The sequence below is a fragment of the Alligator mississippiensis genome, chromosome 2 (assembly GCF_030867095.1).
Source record: "Alligator mississippiensis isolate rAllMis1 chromosome 2, rAllMis1, whole genome shotgun sequence".
Lineage (NCBI taxonomy): Eukaryota > Metazoa > Chordata > Crocodylia > Alligatoridae > Alligator > Alligator mississippiensis.
The window spans coordinates 236,299,903-236,321,785 of NC_081825.1; the positions used below are offsets into that span (position 1 = coordinate 236,299,903).

At 41.7% G+C, this 21,883-nt stretch overlaps 1 protein-coding gene across 4 annotated transcripts in view; it reads right to left on the reverse strand.

Moving 5' to 3' along the window:
- Window positions 1-21,883, reverse strand: part of NUMB (NUMB endocytic adaptor protein) — a 128,495-nt gene that overhangs the window by 40,050 nt on the left and 66,562 nt on the right. For all 4 annotated transcript variants that reach the window (XM_019496527.2, XM_019496524.2, XM_019496526.2 and 1 more), the window contains exon 2: window positions 13,687-13,831. In XM_019496527.2, coding sequence (XP_019352072.1) covers window positions 13,687-13,812 — 126 coding nt within the window. In that variant the 5' untranslated portion in view covers window positions 13,813-13,831. The remainder of the gene's footprint in view (window positions 1-13,686; window positions 13,832-21,883) is intronic.

Genomic DNA, 21,883 nt, shown 5'->3' on the forward strand with positions numbered 1-21,883 from the left:
CAAGGCAGAAGGTTGTGGGTTACGCTGACAGGGCTGTGGGGGCTGTGGCTTGGAAATGAGGGGCACCATCATATCAAGGCTGCTCAGTGCCACAAAGCAAGGGGCAGGGGGCAGGCACAGGACAGCTGTAGCTGGACCCAAGTCTTGTGAGCGAAGGGGGGAGGGGGAGCTCTGATTTTCCATGGAAAAACAAAACAAAATTGACCACCATAGATTCACAGATGCTAGGGTTGGAAGGGACCTCAACAGATCATTGAGTCTGACCCCCTGCCTAGGCAGGAAAGAATGCTGGGGTCAGGTGACCCCAGCTAGATGCATATCCAGCCTTCTCTTAAAGACCCCCAAGGTAGGGGAGAGCACCACCTCCCTTGGAAGCCCATTCCAAATTTTGGCCACCCTTACCATGAAATTTTTCCTGATATCTAGCCTAAATTTGCTCTCTATCAGTTTGTGACCATTGTTCCTTATTACCCCAAGAGGTGCCCTGGTGAACAGAGCCTCTCCGATCCCTTGCTGCTTCTCCCTAATTAATTTGTAGGTGGCCACAAGATCACCTCTCAGCCTTCTCTTGCGGAGGCAGAAGAGGTCCAGGTCCCTCAATCTCTCCTCATAGGGCTTGTCCTGTAAGCCCAAGACCATACGAGCCCCCAGGGCTCTCTTCTGGACCCTCTTGAGTCTATCAACATCCTTCTTGAAGCACGGCACCCAAAACTGGACACAGTACTCCAACTGTGGTCTGACCAATGCTGCATAGAGGGGAAGTATCACCTCCTTGGTTCTATTTGCCATGCATCTGCTGATGCATGATGAAGTGCGGTTAGCTTTGCTGATGATTTCGTCATGCTGACGACTCATGTTCATCTTGGAGTCCGCTGTGACTCTGAGATCCCTTTTCATTTCTGTGCTGCTGAGAGGGTCACTTCCCAGGTGTGCTGGATATTTTTGCGCCCTAGGTGCAGCACTCTGCACTTGTCCTTGCTGTATTGCATCCTATTGTGTACTGCCCACTTTTCTAACCTGTCCAGGCCTGCCTGGAATCGTTCCCTACTCTTTGGGGTGCTCACTTCACCACACAATTTAGTATCGTCCGCAAACCTGGACAGAGTACATGTCAAACCCACATCCAAGTAAGTCACTGATGAAGATATCAGTCTGAGGGGAATACTGCTATTGTCATGCATTCACATTTACATTAAGTTATTCAAAACATAACAACTTCACAGTGAAAGTGGCTTGTGTGTTTTTATTCTGCCCTACAGGTGATGCTGTGTAATTGCTATGATTATAGACTAAGGATTAATTGTTTTTGGAGTTCCAAATTAGGTTCAATTGATTTGAATGTCTCCACAGCAACTCAACAAGGCAGAATAAAGGTGCTTTGAGTGCCTTCACTGTTTAAAGAATGGAACACACATTTGGATTTCTTTTAACTTTAGCTTTAAATTCCTTGGCCTTGCAACGCAAGTTTTGATCATAAATCAAATATTTTTCCTTTTTGATTTAATTTTACTGCAGTTTTGCTTGGAAGTGTCTGTTAAATCAGTGGTTCACAACCTTTTTAGACTCAAGGCACTACTCCATAACTTTTCTGAATTAAGTGGTACCACATTTCAATAAATTAAACTCATTTATTACAGTGTTTGTCTCCTTTCAGATGGGCCAGGGAATGGCCAGGGAGGGACTGAGTCTGTGCTTATCTGCTTACCTGATGACACCTAGGTTTCTCTCTTTATACTTCCTGACACCACGAAAATGATCTCTCAACACTCCTGAGTGCCCCAACACTCTGGTGAAGAATCACTGCTTGAAGTTGTATGCAAACACAGAAACAGAACTATCCAGAGGTGTGGAGAGCTCAATCCCAGAGTCACAATGTCTCTGTACTCTATGGGTTTTTCCCTTCCAGTCTTGTCCCAGGTCACTCAAAAAGGAGTACCTCAGTGTTAAGGAAACAAGACAGCAGTACCTTCCCAGCACAAGTGACCAGGGCACAGGAAGCCATGAAATCTTTGAAAAGCAATTAAAGTTTGGCCAAATAATTAACCAGTGAGAACTCAACATTAGAAGTGCACCGATACATTGGTCCAATATCAGATTGGCACCAATATAAAGAAAATTGACTACATCGGAAATTGGCCTGATGTGGTTGATAAATGCCATGGCATGTGTGCAGCCACAGCGCAGCCCGCAAGCAGCGAGGAGCACAGCCTGGCAGCATGGAGAGCTGCGTGCAGCTGGTAAGTGTGTTGTGGTGAAAGGGAAAGGGGGAGAGAAGGGACATGGGGGGAACAGATCGCTTCTTCCCCCCGCCCCGTGGTGAGGGAACAAGTGAGTCTGGGGCAGACATCGCCCAGCTGGGACAGGGTGAAGCAGCTCCTGCCACTGTGCACTGCTAGTTTGGCAGCTCCTGCCACTGCTCCAGCCACTCATCCGGGGGGGGGGGGGGGGGGGGGGGGTGTTGAGCATGTGCTCCCAGATCTGCATGAGATGGGCCAGGTGGGTTGCAGCTGCGGGCTGCGCTGTGCTATACTCGAGGTGGGCAGCAGTGGCACTAGGAGGGAGCTGGGGGCGGGGAGGGGAGGTACAGCAAAATTTGGGGTGGCTGCAGCCCCCCCCCCCCCTTCCCAGCACTGCCTCAGCCTGCTCCGAGCACAGTGCTGCAGCTTGCCCAGCCCACCCAGTGCAGATCCAGGCACATGCCCCCCCGCATACTCTCCTGGACGAGTGACAGGAGCAGTGGTGGCACCCGCCCCCCTCCACCAGATGAGCCACAGCTCCCTCCTGTGCCTGACCTGCCCAGGCAGGGTCTACCCCAGCTCCACTCCCTGCCTCATCACAGGGGCCATTGAGCTGCGCCTCCCCACACCCCTTCTCCTACAACAGACTTACCAGCTGCATGAAGCTGTTACCAGAAATTGGATTGGTATTGGCCGATATGCCTCCTTAAAAATCGGCTATTGGCATTGGCCCCCAAAATCTCTATTGGTGCACCCCTACTCAACATGAAAACAGTCTCTCTCACATCACCAAACAATCAGAACCAATCAAAGCATTGCAAGCTATTTAGGCATAAGAGAGGAGTCACACTTTTTCAAGTTACGACTGCTGTATGTAAAGGTAAAGGTCTGTGGACAGGAATTAAATAGCTTTGTATAATCTGATATTTGCTTAGAGTGAGAAAGAAATATACAGTAGAGCAATACCAGCAATGTGAACAGTCAAACTTAAGATCTCACTGCAATACTTTCAGTTCTTTCTTCCCATTTCAACCATATTTGAAAAATAAAGCAAGTGTGCTCTCAAATCCCTCCCAAATTGATGACTAGCTAGAAAAAACCTTGTTTATTCTGAAAATTCATTTATAGTGCATGTAGATGTACACAAATTTAGAGGAGAGAGACTTAACGCAAGGTAAAAAGGCTAAAAATCATTTAACACTACTAGTAGTGTCCAATATCAGACTCTAAATGCATACCACTTTTTGTTTATAAAAGGAGTTCAAAAGTTTAATATGTTTTTCTCCTGGAGTTGGTAGTGTGTATCCTACCCTAGCTGGAGAATCTAGACTCTAAATACCATACAGAAAGTGGAGCCAGCAGACTTCTTAAGACATTAAAACAGAAGGTACTCGTCACTAGAAAGAGGCTGTGGGGAAAACTGCCGAGTTAATCCCAGATGCATCTGACTGCTAAGCTTCCAAGATTTACAGGTACAAATTCAGCTGTTCCTGTTGCTTGACATGTCCAATCAGATAAAAGTATCAAGAACTTGCAAAATTTATTTGCTTAGTTCTGTTATGTAGGGAGGGGAAGTGACCTAATTTTTCTGATCTGAATTTCACAGATCAGTTAGTCTAAGTGCATTTGTATGAATAAAAACTACTTACCCAGAGGGACTTTTCAAAAGGCATTTCAGACAAAAGAAGCCCAGTGTCAAATATTTTAGTTATTAAAACATAAAACAGCTGCAAATTCTCAGTGAGGTAGTGTCTGGAGCAGGAAAACATTTTTAATGTGCACATGTCAACAGATTTCACTTTTTGTAGTGGAAATGGTACATAGAAAACAAGATGTTCCTTTCATCTGTTACATTTAAACTAGAAGAGAAGTAGGACAAATGGAGTTTTCGGCTCATCCTAGGCTTTGTACAAAGCTTCTCTGGCACACTGCTCTTCTTGCTCAGAGGCTGGATTTACTCTTTCAACATAATACTAGCGTTCTTCCTCTTCCCTCTCATTTTCCCTTCCACTGTTCTTAAAGAATCACTCCTGAAGGGAAGAAATATGCATATATTTTGGCAAAGACTCTCAGCAGTTATAATAATCGGCATTTAACATTATGGGAAACCTAACTGTCTAAAAATTTAGCACATGCTTTTTCCCAGCCAAAAAATGTTAATAGAATGGTTGAGGTAGCATGTCTAAAAGGATACTGCCTGTCAATTTGAAAGTCAAATTTTTGGCACAAGAGAGCTCTGATCCTTGATTGGAGACGCTAGATTTACTGTAAGAGGAAAAATATTAGGAAAAAAAATAAACTTACTTTGTATGCTGACCATCCGTGCATATAATAGTTTGATAGTACAACCACAATCAGATCTGTGCTACAAGAGCTTCAGATGGCATTGGGCAATGCAAATACCTTTGTGTTCACTGGAAATTCCATACCAAGTCTTTGTATCAAAAGTCTTTTTGGCCAATGGGACCTTTGATTATGGCTATTTTATCAAAAAAGATGTATACTTTTCAGCTGGTCCAGAGCAATGGTGCCTAATCTTTTTCCCCGGGGGGCTGGACTGGCAGTGCCCAGTCTGTCTGCAAGCCAGATCCCAGTGGTGGTCCAAATCTGATGTTCAGAAAGGCATGACAGGCACCATTTGGCTGTACAGAGGGAAGTAGGGGGCAGGCCAGCCCCAAAACAGCCCCACAGAGGCATGGCTCAGCCCTGAGGGGGTAAAGAGGGCATGGCCAGGCCCCATGGGGAAAAGAAGTATGGCCCAATCCTGTAGGGGGGAGAGGGGGCATGGCTAGGCTCCAATCTGGCTCCACAGGGGAAGTGGGAATGACCCAGCCCCAATAAAGAAGTGAAGGAGGAGGAGGGGGCATACCTGGGCTCTGACCAGCCATGCAGGGATTTGGGTTTGGGGATTTGGGCAGGGTTGCCATATTAATTGACACCACTTCCTCCACTCTCAAATGTCTGGACCCATGAGGAGCCTCACAGGCCAAATGCAATGGCTTCACAGGCTGGAGGCTGAACTCCCCTGGTCCGGAGATTTGAGCAGCTGATTAATTCCATTACTTGCTTTTGTGTTCTTATAATGAGTAAATCTATTTGCAGATGTCCCTGATGGGCTGCTAGAAGGTGAATGTGCTTTAAATGGAATGGAATCTTCTTTCATATAGACTATATTCTACGCTATATTTCCATATGCATCTGAGTTTGGACCCACTGAAGAGAATTTTACTTTAGGACTGAATCTTAAAGTGCTACCACTCCAAAAGCGAGCAGATCTAAGGTGATAATATTATAAACTTAAAATATTTTTCATGTTGCTTAGATACATTAAGGTTTTGTTTCCTGAAAAATGCGTATCTATAACTGTTGTAATCTATCTGGAACTTAGGGGAAGGAGGAAGCACCCTTCCTCCCTCCATGATCAGAGCTAGCTGTGACACTTCTATAAATAGTGCCACCACCAAAGAACCAAAACTTAGATTTTGCAATCATTGAGTCCTTTATGTACCACTTACTGGGTACTAACTTGGAACAGTGGCAGCAATTAATCCAGTGGGACCCACAGCAAGGAAGCCTGATTAAATAAACAAAAAAGTAACATGCAGAAACTGGCAGATAGAAGGATTGACCTCACCAAGGAAGTCAGATTTTGAGACATGAATTGCATAGCTGGAAAAAAAGATTCTTCACATAAAAACAGACTGGGACAGGCAAGGGACTAAAGATAAAGAAGTTATGGGAAAGCCTGTGATCTCACTTATGTAAAGGGATGAGAAGTGAGACACCAGCCAAGAATAATGCCTAAAACACTGGAACATCTAATAAAAGTTGACCTCAGACTCAGTCTGTAGAGAGATTTTTCTTTTTTTAACCTGAAGCCAAGCAGCAGAAAAAAAATACTGTAGAGACCTGACAACTCTAAAATTAAGAAGACATTGTTAGAAGGGTCAGACCTAACCCTACGGAAGCACCTCCAAACAGCAAGAGCAGCTACAGTAAGTATTCAGTGAAAGGAACAATGATTATCGCTAGTACAGAAGAGCAAGTAAGAGGAACCAAAGAAGCAGGAAAGTGACCACATGATAGTCCATATACTATGTAAAGCAACAAAAGGCCAAATGAAAAATGCCCAGTCTATTGGCAATGGTGCAAGACATGAGAAAGTGTTTTTTTTTTTTGTATTTCCCCAGTATCACAGATACCTCAGGAGGAAAATAACAGTACACAAGGACTTCGTCTACATTAAAAGTCTCTCCTTCAGTGCAATTTTCCCAAGTTCACAGTTACTCAGTGTACAGACATTCAGGAGGCTGTCGGCCATTCTACTGCTGTACTTGCAAATATGCTACTGATTCAACCGTGAATTCAATTCCAGCTGGATTGTATAGAAACCTCCAGTGTAATCCCATCACCACTAACGAGCAAAACAGACTGGAGAAATATGACCTAGTGTTGCTAAGGTGTAATAAAGCTATCCTAAAAGTCTGTGTGTGTGAATTCAGGTGGTTAAGTTCACAAAATGAGATTTTATGGCCTGGAGCTCATAGTAGTCGACATTCAGGAGTACAATCCACTGTTAGGAACCAAGAGAGCACAAACCATGGATTTAATTGCAGATCAGACTAATGGGATGCCCAAAACCTGTTTAAAACAGGACAGTCCTGACAAAAACCAAACATGATCACCCTACTAAGATGATACTACTGGGAAGAGATGCACTGGGGAGGACACCTACCAGATAACACGCACAAATGCCCATCTAGAACATCTATACATTTCCAACAGGCTCTAGGTAACTTAGAAGCATAAAAATGACCTAGGGTGCTGAAGTCTAAGCCCATTCATATTCCAAACCTGGCTACATTAAAAAAGAAACAAGAGACAGTAGGATATTGCCTCCTACAAGGAAAGGAAAGAGCTAGGTCACCGATTATCAACCAGGGTGCCTTGAGATCCGTTCAAGGGTGCTGTGGAGTGCCACAAAATGCTGGCTGGCACTGTTGAGTGTGGAAATATGATTCACAAGATAAACCAGATATTTCAAGATGGACTTCATGGTGTTATACACATTCTGATGTTGTGGTCTGAGTTCCGTGCAACCGAAGAGTTGGTCTATTTTTCTGCATTCAAAACACACACAAACCACAGGTGAAAATTAAGAGCTAGCATTTTGTAAGTGGTGCCAAGTCTAACAAGGGCTGCCTCAAGTCTAAAAAGGGTTGAGAACCACTGAGCTAGGTGTACACAAGCCAAAGCTTTTATGTAGAGGGGACCAAGCAGTAATCCCAGACAGACAGAAAGAACTCATATCATGAGATGTGTTCCATACTTAAGATGACACACATGCTTGACATAAGTATGCCAACTGGCTTGAAATGAACATCCAACAGAAAGCATACATGGAGCAGCAAGAACAACAATGGACAGCAGCAGGAGACTTATACCCTCATGAAATATCAACCTGATCAAGTAAAGAGTTAGACAATATTCCATATTTTCTTGCATATAATGTGTCCTAGATTAAGATATGCACTTTGTTTTGGTGGGGAGGAGAGAGAGAGAGACAGACAGATCTTTCCATGCAACAGAGTAGCGGCAGCAGCTCTGGGGCCAAGCCTGCTCACTGTTCTGCTCCCCATGGATCAAATACAGACTTTACTTTCATTTTTGCTTGGTACAGTCAGACATCACTGTTCTTGTATTTCCTTGTGTATAATGTGCACTCCAATTTCTGCAGCTGTTGGGGGGGGGGGAGGAGCTGTGTTGTATTTGAGGAAATATACTATATTTTCTTTTAAATGGCAGGTAAATTACTATCCAAATTTCTAGTAGGCCGTATCAACAGGACACTCAGGCAAGGCAGTTTGCAATGTATGGTACATCTAACATGCTGTATTCAGCGAACCATAGCAAAGTGCAGCAAAATTCAAAGGATTCAGTGACAAATGGGAATTGTAGCATGAAACATCTTTCCACAAGTATCTAGAAAGCAATGGCATGGCAGCAATAAGAGACAACAAAAGACAAGCAAGGGTATAAGAGTCAAAAAGAGACAGAGTAGTGTTGGGTCACTGCATGCATCCAGTCAGATACTAGCTAGACAACAGCTTTGCACAGGGACTGGACAGAATGGAGAGATGATCAAAACACTCCTTTCCCCAAGACGTTGTCTACTGCTGCCTAGTGGAATGACAACATGCCATACACAGATCAATTCAGAGAATCATTTGTTTTAAGATAAAAGCAAAAAGAAATACAAGATTTATTAGAATTTCCTATATCTTATATTATGCAGAGAAAACCATAACTAACCAGGCAAAAAAACCCCCCAAAAAACTAAATATGTTGTTTCATTAGTCCTGCAGATAATTAGGAGTAAATGGACATTTCTTTCAAATTCATAAAACAAAACCTAGCCTTCTTGAGCACCTTGACAGTGCATCCAGTGCTTCATTGAACCTATTAGGTCCTATTCCACACCCGAGTTAATGTTCTTAGCTAGAGTGAAAAAACAGCCTGCAGGGCTGTGGAATAGGAGCTACATACCAGAAACAGTTAACAGACAGCAGAACAGCAGAGGAAAGGATAGCCTGTTTAGTGGAATGTCAAGACTATTAAAAAGGAGAGGTGGTTGTTAACACCTGTAGAACAAAGCGTTTAGAAATAATCAGGCAGATTATAAAGAGCCGTTAAGTCAACTCCCTCACTGGTGCCTGAATAGAAATGCTGCTGCCACCACCACCACCAGGCAGTTAGTTTTACGTTTTGGGTGAAGCAGGAATCAGTGGGGTGCAACTGCAACCCCCTGGATCTGCCCCTGGTGGCAAGCAACTTGGGTGACAGTGGCTTAACCACGAAGCAAGAACTCAAAGCTCTATTCTGCTGCTCTCCAGTTTAAAGACACTGGACTTCAGAAAAGCAAATTAAATTCAAGGAACTGGTGGGCCAGATCCCTTGGGAAGTGAGTTTGAGTGGTAGAAGAGTCCAGGAGAGCTGGCTGTACATTAAGGGGGCCCTTCTAAGGGCACAGGAGCAAGCTATCCTGATGAGATGGAATGTGAAGTACAACAGAAGGCTAGCCTGGCTAAACTGCAATCTTTTTAATGAGTTGAAACTCAAAAAGGAATCCTACAAGAAGTGGAAACTTGGTCACAGTCCTAGAGAAACACATCTCATGGGCACAAAGGGAGAAAACTAAGGTGGCCAAGGTATCATTTGAGATGCCACTGGCAAGGGACATAAAAAGGAAAAGAAAAGGGTATTCTGTGCATCAAAAAAGAAAGATGACAGCCACAGAAACAACAAGCATGAGGCAATCCAGCTACGGATGATGCAGAGAAGGCTTACGTATTGAATACTTTTTTTTTTTTTTTTTTTTAAACTTCAGCCCTCACAAATAGGGGTAGTTAGCAGATGAATGCAGTTGGAAGCAAAGATAGGGAAGGAGACAAACAGCCTAGAGTAATAGTAGAACAGTTTAGGGATTAGTTAGAGAAGCTAAATTCTTTCAAATTGGCAGGGCCAGAAGGGATGCACCCTAGAGTACTAAAGCAATTGGATGATGTAATTTCAGAGAGTTATTAGCTATCCTTTTTGATAACTCATGGTAGGGGGCAGTCTGGTAACATCCTAGATGATTGGAAAAAGGTAAATATAGTGTCCATCTTCAAGAAAGATAAGGAGGAAGACCTTGTGAATTACAGACTAGTCACATCCTGACTTGGTACCTAGAAAGATCTTGAAGCAGATGCTCAAGGAATCTGTTATGAAGCACCTAGGAGAGAACAAAGTGATCAAGAACCACCAGCATGGATTCTCCAAGAGCAAGTAATGCCTGACCAACCTGATTTCCTTCTAGGATAATGTGACAGGCTGTATGGATGAGGGAGAGCAGTGGATGCGATATACCTTAATTGTAGCAAGGCTTCAATGAAGACACCATTTCCCACAACATGCTCATCAACAAACTAAGGAAATAGAGACTGGATGAAAGTACTATAAGGAAGATATATAACTGGCTGCACAACTGCTCAATGAGCAGTTGTTAATGTCTCATCTTCTCCTAACTAGACATTAAGTGGGGTTCCCCAGGGGTCTGTCCTAGGTCTGGTACTGTTCAACATCTTTAATGATCTGAATGATGGGACTCAGTGCACATTTAGCAAATTTATGGATAACATCAAGTTATGGAGTTGCAGACACTCTGAGAAGCCAGGGCTATGATCCAGAATGACTTGGATAGATTGGAAAAAAGGTCTGCAATCAATCAGATGAGATTCAACAAGGACAAAGTGCAGAGTCCTGGACTTGGGATGGAATAATTACATGCACAGATACAGACTGAACAATGATTGGCAGTACTGCAGACAAGGACTTGCAAGTTACAGTGGACCATATACTGAATACGAGCCAAACCTGTGCTCTCATTGCAAAAAAAGCCAACAGCATATTGGCCTGTATCAACAAATCAAGGGAAGCAATTATTCTACTCCACAATTCTTCCATTCTATTTGGCACTGATGAGGGCACACCTGTAGTACTGTGTCCAGTTTTGTGGTCCACACCAAGAAGTATGTAACAGATTGTAAAAAAGTGCAGATCAACAAAAGTGACTAGGGACCTGGGAAGCAAAACTTATGAGGAAAGGCTGAAAGAACTACGGCTATTTAGTCTGGAGAAGAAAAGACTGAGGGGGGATGGGATTTGATAATAGTCTTCAAAATGCCTGAAGGGCAATTACAGAGAGGATGAAAATGGGCTTTTCTCCATGACTGTATGGGACAGGACTAGAGGCAATGGCCTCAAACTGCAGCAGAGGAAATTTAGGTTGGAAGTTAGGATGGTCAAGCAGTTGGAGAATCTCCATCCTTGGAAATTTTCAAGAGCAGGTTGGACAGACACTTGGGCCCAGACTAGGTGACCTTGTGACGTCTCCTCCAGCCCCACTTTCCTATGCCTTAAAGATCAGGAATATTCCTGCTAAAAATTCACTCAGTTAAGTTTGAATTACAGCTGCTTGGCTTCTTTGGCCAACAATATAGTTTACAGAAAGTTATTTAACAACCCATCTGATTTCCATCTCTTCTCATTCTCAGACTTCCTTCCTATCCCAACCAGAAGCCAATACGTCCCATTGATCCAAGGACAGTGATAGTTGGAGGAAAAGCTAAAGTAAAATGTCAAATGCTGTTTTCTATACCTATTTCATGAGACAAAGTAGGTTGTTGCCTGCAAATCTCATGCCTCTCTGAACTAGTCTCCAAGGTGCCACCCTGCCCTACCTTCTGCCTTTCAGGGGTGAGTCCATGAAAACCATAAAGAACAGAGCAAGATTTCCCTCCTTAGGGTAAGCATGATGATATGCATTTGTCTACAAATGTAATAGGTGAAACATCTCTGGAATGTCTCCTTGTGAACTTCTGAAAAGGAAGTTCTCACTTCTATTTTACTACCTTCCAGACTGCTGTATATTTGAAAAAGCGGTCAATCTGTTGTGCTCCAGTGATGAACATCAGGAAATAGAAACACCCATTTAGATAGAAGCGCATACACAAAGACATACTTTTCCTGGAGTGTATGAATTACTGAACAGCCCCCAAGTATTGTCTAACAGGATATTCTCTTTCAGTATGACAAAGTTCTATTCTTCTAAATGAGCAAAATATAGTAACACCCACCAAGCTAACAACTCCACATTTGGTTTATCTTGTTTGCTCATAATGGCATACTTCCTGCCTGAATCTGCTGAACACTGGTTAACACCCACTTTGCATCCCAAACCTAATAATAAAATTTTCCATTACTGCCCATCTCAATGCATGGTCTTCTGGAAGACAAAACCAGAGCAATTTGTTATCATCAGTAAATCTGGTTAACTTATGTAGTTAAAACTCAAAATTCCCATCTTTTACCGTTGAATTGTAAAGTATGAACTGCCTTATGCACCTGTGAAGTCAGCTTTAAGTTCTGACCAAATGAGGCACCTAAATACAGAAGGGTTTTTTTAATCCAAAACGTTTTAAGCAAGCCTACATGACCCACTGGGCCCAAAAGGGGGTCACAAGAATATATAAAAAGGTCATGAACAAACCTGAAAAATGGATCAACAAACTTTAAAAAAGGACTGGAGGGGAAAAACATGGGAAACGTGGGTTTTCTCTTGCAGGCAGCTCCCTATAGGTAAGTCTATGGTGGGGATGGGGACACAACACAGACAATGTTTGGGGGAGGGGAAGCGCTGCCCTCACCTCCTCTCACTGCCAGCTGTTTGTATGGCCAGGCTTCGGCACCTCCCCTGAAGGGGAGGTGGGGTGACAGGCAGCACAGGCGGCAGCCAGGCCATAGGGGGTTATAGGTTGGGAGCAAGGGGCACTGTAAGGGCTAAGGGGCTGTTTTCTACTTAAACTATTTACTGGCTCAGGACTGGCCATCAATGTTTAGAAATGGGTCCTGGTACAAAAAAAGGTTGAGAACCACTGCTATAGCCAACAGCACACAAGGGAATAAATATCACTTTGCATCAGAATTTAAAGTCAGATTGATCTCACCTTACCTCAAAACCAGTATTACACACAATAGAAACAATGTGGAAGTTCAATGTCTATTTGTTTAAAACCTATTGAACAAGATGATTTGTTTCAAAGCTTCTTTCAAAGTTCTAATAAAAACTGCATATTTATTAACTAGAGCCCCTTCCATTTAAATGCAACACTACCAATCTTCACATAGAAAAACTTACAGCTTGCCAAACATGCACCTGCTTCACAAGTCAGAGGATCTAGGGATATTACATGCAAGTGTAGATGTTTCATTACTTCACGACTCCATAATCTTTTATATAGCTTTTACCTAAATAGTTCCTCTCTACAGACATAAGATACTTACTGCAAAAAAAACAAGCTTTTAGAAGTCCAGTACCTTAGACTGCTTGGTTTCTACAGATTATAGCAGATCTACTGCTTATACATCGTGCATGTAGAAAACATATCCTTGTGACACCTGTCATAGTAGAACTGAAGAGTTAAATTTGGCAGTTGGATTCAGTATTATCAGTGAAAAGGAGATTTAGTATATCTGCAAGTTAAAGCCACAGCTTAACCTTAACATTTAAAAGTTGCTAATCACCTTTTATTTATTTTCCCCCCCAAATATAACACTGTACTTTCCTAAAACACCTATGAGGTTCAATACTAATTCTGCCCAACAAGCAGAGAAATACATCTATGATTTATTTCACCCAGAAAACAGCAGTGCCAGAAACATCCAACAGTGATTTTTCAGGGTATTTTTGTACCACTTGTGTTGTGGTTTGTTTTTTTAAGCCACATCCATCAAAGAAGGTTAACTGTGAAATGGACCAAAAGAAGAACATCAGGGGCTTATGCCTGCCAGAAAAACCCCTAATAATTCATGGAAAGCTAATAGCTAAAAGGAGGAAAGGCAATCTTACCTTAACAGGAAAGCTGCATTTACCAGTGCGAACTCCTTCTTCATCTGTCTGCCACTGGTGAGGTCTGCTGGCCTCTGGAACATAGACATCTTTCTTTCTCCTAAAACTTTGCCGTAATTTGTTCATTTCTCAGGCGTTTTATGTCCTAAAGAAAGACAGATATTTCAGCAAGTATTAAAATTTAAGTTTTTGAAGTTAAGACCCACCAATAATCGCTACACACTATTATATAAAAATGTTGTACTTCTGCAGTAACAGATGTCTCTCTGAAAGTAAAAGCAGCCAAGTAAGCAGTATACTCAACTACCCAGGTGCAACTTTAGGTGGGCTAAATTAGAGCAAATATAGAAACAAACTTAAAAAGAGAGATCAAAGATACGGCACCCATACTTCGAGATACCTTTCTCCCCTCCAAAACATTTCTTTTGGATCTACAAGATGCTGTAGAATGCAGAGAGAGAAAATCCAGGAAGGATCATGACCCTTGCACATGCCTCATCAGACTGAACATGGGTGCTGCATAGGAAGCATGTGTTTAGAGTATGAGTAAAAGAGCTGATAGGTTTTTAATGAACTTGATTTCAAGAGTAGCTTGAATAAAGTACCATACTAAAAACTTCTATGGGGAAGCCTTCAGACATTCTTCCTTTCTACTTCCAACTAGACCCAGGCCTATGTGGAAAGTGATCAGCATACTGCACTTTTCACTGAGCCTGATAATTGAGCAGCTTCACTCATGAAACACAGCTATTACAAAATTTAACTGCAGGATGGGATTATATAGAAGTCAAAGTAACTTGCTATCCACTCCTGAATTCAGTAGACTGGAAGTAGAAGAAAACATCAACTTTACCTGCAATAATTAAAGCATTCTGGCCATTTCATACGACACAAAGCCCCAAGTTTTGTCACCAACTCCCAAACAAGCACTGGACAATTGTCATTTTTTTCCTTGTTATAAATTATGGCAAGGGAGTAAGTCAGTTCCCTATTGTTTGACAGAGGTGTGGTGATGTTAAAGTCAAAGGCAGACAAAAGGAAGGAAGTTCTGGACTGTCTGCCGGTTCATGTCTCTCGCATTCTCTATCCACCTCCACTATATCATTCAAAAGTGGGGCTGTCAAAATAATCAGAGACAGAATCCCTGCTCAAGACAGAACCATTAAATATTGCTAAAACTGGGAAATTTAAAATTATGTGATGTTAGTTTCTGCTGAAATGCTAATAAAAAGTACTACTCCAATAGGATAGCTCAGAAAAACACTAGCGTGTCACATAGATTTCTAACAATGTGGGAGTGCCTTTAAATTAAAAGGAAATTTTTAAAAAAGTTTCTGTTAGCTTTAACAAAACTCTAACAACAAAATGTTAAGCAAAAACCTAAAATTTGGGCCTGAGTGCTCAAGAATATGCCTTTAGTGTAATTAGGTGTTTGACATACCACAAATAAGCTGCAGGTAAAATAGTTTAAGAGTGAGATTATTAGTTGCGCACAGCCAGCATGTTTGCTTCTGGGCAGAGGTAATGCCTCACAGCAACCTCCTAAGACTTAATAAGCGGTATAAAAATGGCTTCCTTCTTCACACAGTAGTTTCTCCCTATATCAGCCTGCATTATGCTGACCCAAGAAGATAAAACTTGAATTCTCACATACCAGAAAGTATAGGAAAGGAAGGAACATAAGCACAGAACTAGAATTTCTGTAACCGATTTATAGCTTTGTTCCATTACTAACACATTGTTATACTCAGAGGAAAGTACACACTAATGCCTGATATAATTAGTATTTCAAATATTTTTATCCAAGTGGCTAATAAGCAGAATGAGGGTACAGATTACCATACCTTCAACACGTACATTTAATGAAATCACATCTCTTATAACAAATTCAGCTGATATTGACAATGTTAATCCTTCCAAGTGAACAAAACCTCCATATTCATGGAATCTAATGCACAAGTTGAAAGTTCTTTGTATTCAAAAGGAATAGGGGAGGTATAGCAATATTAAAAGTATTAATTTTTGCTTTATATATGAAGCTCATTTGGGGAAAAAATAGGGATTTTGAATATTCAAGTCTAGAGAGCTTAAAAGAACAAACTCAACAGAAGCTGGGCATTTAGATTCCTTCAGTCTCCCTTGAAAGTCAGCTTTAACAGCTGCATGTTTAGGGATAGTATGAGCAGCAGATTAACTATGAAACATGAGCAAACCTGGCTGAAAGTTTTCCCATCTGAATTACTTTTGACAGAAGTTCGGTTTCAAGCAGCCAGATTCTGCAAAAAGTCTTTCTTCCAACATTTCAATCTTCCTAATAGCCCAGAACCCAAAATATTTCAGCTCCAAAATGAAGTGTCTGAATTTGGATACACCATCACTGCATCTCATAAATGAGACATAGTTCAGTTACATTATACCCACACACTCTTCCCTGGACCTTGCTTCTCAGACTTCTCCCATGATGCATTGCTTCTCCACCTGCAGAGGGACCTTGCACCTGGGAACACAGCCTACAGGGGAGAAAGAACATCATGTCCCTGAACTCCTATGATGAATAGTGGTGGCATTTTGGCCAAAATATGTTTGCTTTGGATTTTTTGTCAAAATATCAAGGTTTTCTGTGGAAGAACAATCCCATTTTCCAACGGGTTTTGGTTATCAGGTTGTGCTGACAACTAAGTTTCAATAACTGAAACAGGCCCTTCAGAAAATGATGAATGACCTACATAGGATTAATTTAAATTCAAGTAGTCCGAGGCAACAGCTTGTTTCAACAGAAAAAAACCCCCAAGTGGGGCCACAAAAGGAAGCTGAGCTGTCAGGGGATTTGGACAATAGTCCAAAGAAATATATCCTAAAAGCCAAATTGCTGGAAAAGTACATATCCCCAATCTAAAAAGTCCCATCAGACACAGGAGGTGTTAATTAAACAATTCACACCAACTACATATTTGGAAATAAGGGATAAAAACACATGGATTACTGGCTACTGTGACAGAATACTAAAATTCCTCTGAAGAAGATTAGAAATGCTAGCATAAAAATAAGAGTTACAGAAATTTAGCTGAAGGCTGAACTTTTGCCACTTCAGTCATATGACGATTCCTGTGCCAAATACACCGACAGACAACACTTCTAGGCTAGCTAGCTACTGGTTTACGTTCTATGCCAAATGGATGTGTGTAATGATGTTGTCACTCCAATGGCTTTTTAGTATTTTTTGGGAACTATAAAGGCTCAAAAGTAATCCATAATTGATTTTTTTCTCTATTTGGCATGTCAAACATTTTTCATTTTTAAAAGTTCCAAACATGAAAATCGGCTATTTCCCACCAGCTGAAACAAAGTACCCTACTGGTCTCAGCCAGAACAAGGGACAATGGAAAGAAGATCCATTTTGTTTTTGACAGTGATTTTTTTTTTTGATTTTTTTATTAGAAGCCATGATGAAAAACTCCCAAGTTCCAGGCACAGAACAATTTCAAACCAGAAACAGATTACTGCAGACTTGAAAACATGAAGGTTTACTTTAGTAAAAGGTAAGAACCACCCACTTGGGACTTCCTACAATAAGATCAACATTAACAGAGCAGTGTTACAACAGACAGTTCAGTGTCTGAGTAGCCTGTTCCTTTGCAGAAACAGTGAGAAAAAGGAAAAATGTTCCTGATAGAAGAGATTACACTCTAAAACATACTAAAAAGAAAATGTTCCCCCAAATGCTGTAAATCCCAAGTTTGTACAAACAGCAGTTAAATACCAAAAATATCCAAATACCATATTTACTCAATTAGAACATGAGGTTTGTCTGTTCCCCCGCATTTAACATGGGGGGGGGGAGGGGGAAACCCTTGTCTTGCTCCAGCCCGGTTCCATAGCAGCAGTGTGGGCTCAACATCGCTGCTATGGGGCCAGGCTGAAGCCATGCTCCCTGCCCCAGGCTACAGCAGGGATAGAGCCTGCTGGCACAGAGAAAGTAAGAGGGGGAGAGGGGGCTGGAGGGGAAGGTGGAGGGGAGAGACGGAAGGAAGTGGGGCAGGAACCTGAGCCTGCAGGGGGCAGAAGTAGCATGGACAAGGGAGGGTGGGGAAGGGACGAGTTGCTCCCCTGTAGGCTGTGCTCCCAGCTGTAAAGAGGGGATGGGGGTAAAAAAAATCAAACAAACCAAAAAACCGGGCAGCCTGAGGCTGTGGGTTAGGGGGGAGGGGGGGTGGGCACAATAGGGAGTAAGTGTAGAGGGGCAAGCTGTCTGCCTCTCACTTTCTGCTTCACCACCTTCACACTTCCTATCTCTCCTCATGCCCCACTGCTTGCCCCATTACTGCCCCCCCTCATCACGTCTACCCCCACCATCTGCAGTGGTGGGGAGAGGTGAATTTAAGATGACCCTTCAATAATTTGATTCCATACATGGAAAATTATAATAAAATGTATAAATCCTCCATGTGTGGAATCTAATTATTAGGGGGCTGTCTTACATTCAGGGTCATCTTGTATTCGGGTAAATAAGGCAGATGAAGCAATCTACAAATTTATGATTATTTAATGTAGTCAGCAAAATAATATGTACTCAGTGTCACTGCTATATATAAATACCAGATAACCACTCAGTCTCTCTTTTTGCATAGGTAGTATACATAGCAGAGGACAGAACATTTAAAGCAACTATAAAGCCATGAAAACGGGCAGGATAACTGGGGGCAAAGTCTAGTAACTGTACTGTATCAGAAATTACTTTTAAAGGTTAAGTGATAAGATTGAGAAACATCCCTACAGACTTTGTCCTTAACTAGTTATTCTACGAAGTCCTCAGCATGGAAGAGTACAAAGCCAAACCCCAGGTTTAATCTTTCTTATGAATTCTAATGTAAATAAGGGTTGTCAAACTACCTTCAAAACAGATGCCTACATCAGTGGATTCTACTTTGAGTAGAAAGACAGGATCTATTTTAGACCAAGCGTTGGAGGCCAGGCCAGGTTTGTGAAGATATTAAGGAGCCTACTATCAGTTGCAAACTGTCCTAGGATTAAACAAATACCGACCACTTTCCTTCTTGCAAACAAACAATGTCACAGGCTTAATAAAAGTAAAGTATTCCCAGGCTGCTTTTAGCCAATTGCAAAGTGATTAAAGGAAGTGATTAAGTCACCCAAGAGGAAGTCTACTGTGTAATCCTCTAACTGCAATGGCAACCTCGCTCAGATCATGTTCCATTACAAAAAAGAAAGAAAAAAGAAAAAAAAATGTCACCTCAAATTAAACTTATCTGTCCAACTCCAAAAGCAAGCAATTTTTAGTTAGTAGAAAAATCTATATTTAACATTTAGGGTTGTTTTTTTAAACTGCATACACTAATCTAGCCTGTACACTTCAGTGCAAGTCAATTAGTTTATGCTAAGGCTCTCCTGTAAGTAAAAAAAAATAAAATAAAAAAATTAAAGTCAAATCATGCAGTTTTAAGCACTCTTCTACAAATTTTACCTCTAGTGGAACAGCCCAGTATTACTGGAGTGTTTTTATGCTAGTTAAATTTCACACAGCATCTCTAGCACAGAACCCCACATACACCACTCAAAATTTTAAATCTAAATCAGCCTGGTAGCAAGGCCCTCTCCAGGTATGAGAAGCATGTCTGTACAATATTTAGAATAGGATGGTCAAGTAAGTTTGAAATCAAGAAACCACACACACATTTAGTTACCTGATACTTTAAAGCAACAGGAGATACAAACTAACTCAGTGCCACAAAACATGTTGCCAGGATGCTTGTGCTTCCCTAACTGAGTTGGGAAAGACGGGGTGGCTCAATTTGGACAAGTGACATTTCTGCTCCTTTGAGAAACTGTCAAGACTTCAATGCATAATCTATACAGGAAACTCAAATTTGAAAGAGGATGTTTCTCATTTTGCTAGACCTGATTTTTTCCAAATTGCAAATAAAGACCTCTAAAAAAAAGCATCCTTACTTTTTATAAAAAACATTGTTTGCTTTTGAATGATGCATTTTGTGCTTTGTCGTAGGCTCAGAGCCTGTAAAAGCTAATTAACTCTATGAGTCACACTGAGGGAAATCAAGGCATGCATCATTTTAGCATACTCACTAAACTTTGCACAGCAATACTTATGCAGTACATACAGCATGAGTAACTATACACACATACCCCACAAGGCTCTCCAACCAGTTTACCCTTACATTGCCCAATTAAGAAATGTGTAAAAAAAAAAATAGTGGTATGCATTTTTCTCTAGGATGACAATATTTCTGCCCTTCTCATTCTCAGCACAGTATCAGCTTAATTCAAACTGTTCCCTTAATTTTGTTTAGTAAACTAATAAAATTCCTTCTTTATTTTATTTTATTTGAGGACAGAAGCCCTATATACAAAACAAGGGCAATTCTAAACAACGCCCTGGCAGTAGGATGGTAACATGCAGATTTTGGGGAGATCAGAAATAGATTCAGGTCACTTGTTTCCTCAGGACCTGAAAACTGCAAGTTATGGAAGTGATGTTTGGAATAGGGAGTGAGATACTCTGTAAGAGTCCCCAAACTCTCCCTCAAAGACTACTCAAAGAATGAGGGTGCTGCCAGGCATCCCAAGCTGTCTGACCTCTCCATGAGAGTTGCAGAAGCAAGGGAAGAGCTATCAAACTTTAGCCAGACAGCTGCAGGAAGAACTGAAGAGTCTGTGCTTGAAGAATTGAATCAACAAAAGACCGTAACAAGTTGGACTAGTCTAGCCCAGTTTCTTGGGATATACAGAACTGACCTTTCCTTAGGAGCTTATGAAATGCCAGTAATTGCACCTTTGGATAAGAATGCAACTGTTTCTTAATGTTAGCTTTATTCTAATCCAACAGTAATGACAAATGCAGATAAAATTCTGGCAGTGACCTAGAGTCCTGACCCCAAACTAACAATTTCAGATGAAAGGACATGTGAATAGTCTGACAGACATTCACAGATTGTGACCTGTAGGTGTGGCAGAGAAGCTCCCAGCAGATTTCAGATACAGGCTCAAATTCCAAATTCATGATCAACATTCAACTTTCCATCTGAGTATAAAAAAGTGCCAAGAGAAAGGAGTTGCTCTAGACATTGTACAAGTAGCAGGCAACCATCAATCCTTCTGGACCCTGGTGCATGTGCAAGAGATCACCAGGACCATCGATGCAGACCCCTAGGCAGGAGACTACAGAAGCAGAGGCTGCCCAGACCTTCTACACCTCCCCCCTCAACCTTAGACCTTTGAGACAGAATCCAAAGGCCAGACCAAGACTGGATGGTCAGTGCCGATGGCTGTAATTACATGAGTGTCTGTGAATCCAACCCAGGTCTCCTGCATGACAGACAAGGTTTTTAATCACTGAACCACAACAGCAGGTGACATTGTACAAGTACATTAAGCTAATCAGAAGAAATAGTTATACAAGAGATCCATAATAGTCATCTTGCACAGTACAATAGGGCAAAAATGTTAAAATTTATGGCCTGCCCAAATCCAGCCCATGAAGCTGTATCATGTGGCCAAGAATATGAAGGGGGTAGGACGACTGGGGTCTGCCACTGAAATCTAGGCACCAAGTCCTGTTAAGCACATGTCAGCAGTGGGAAGCAAGCAACAGCTTTGTTAACTGCTACCACCATGCCTGGATCCAGCCCACAACAAGCCCCATGGTCCAGATCTGGCCTGAGGGGTTGGCTGAATTTAAAATGCCTGAAATGGGGAATTAAAATGTACTGTGGATGGCGTGCAGCCACTTCACTTGCTAACAAGACAAAGCAGGTACCTATACCTAAACCCATTAAAAGAAAAAGGCTCAGCAAATGAGAACTTAAAGAGAAAGCAGCATCTCAGATTCCAGTCTTTGTTAAACCATGACATACACAATTCTTTGTTTCTTTAATAATTCTTTAAGAAAAAAGCCTTGTTTTATATACTTAATCCAAAATGTACTGTAAATATCTTTGTGGAAGGATAGCTATATAGTGGTAGCTATGAATAGCTATGTAGTAAATTCACACTGCAACAAACATTACAGTATGACTTGGGTAAGAGATGTCAGATGCAACATTTTACATTTGCTTGAGTCTTCTGGGACTGCAGGGCAAGACACTTAAATGCCAGGTTGTGGGGAGTCAGGTGAACTAAGCCCACTCTTTTTAGATGTCCTAGAGCATGCAGACCCTAGGAT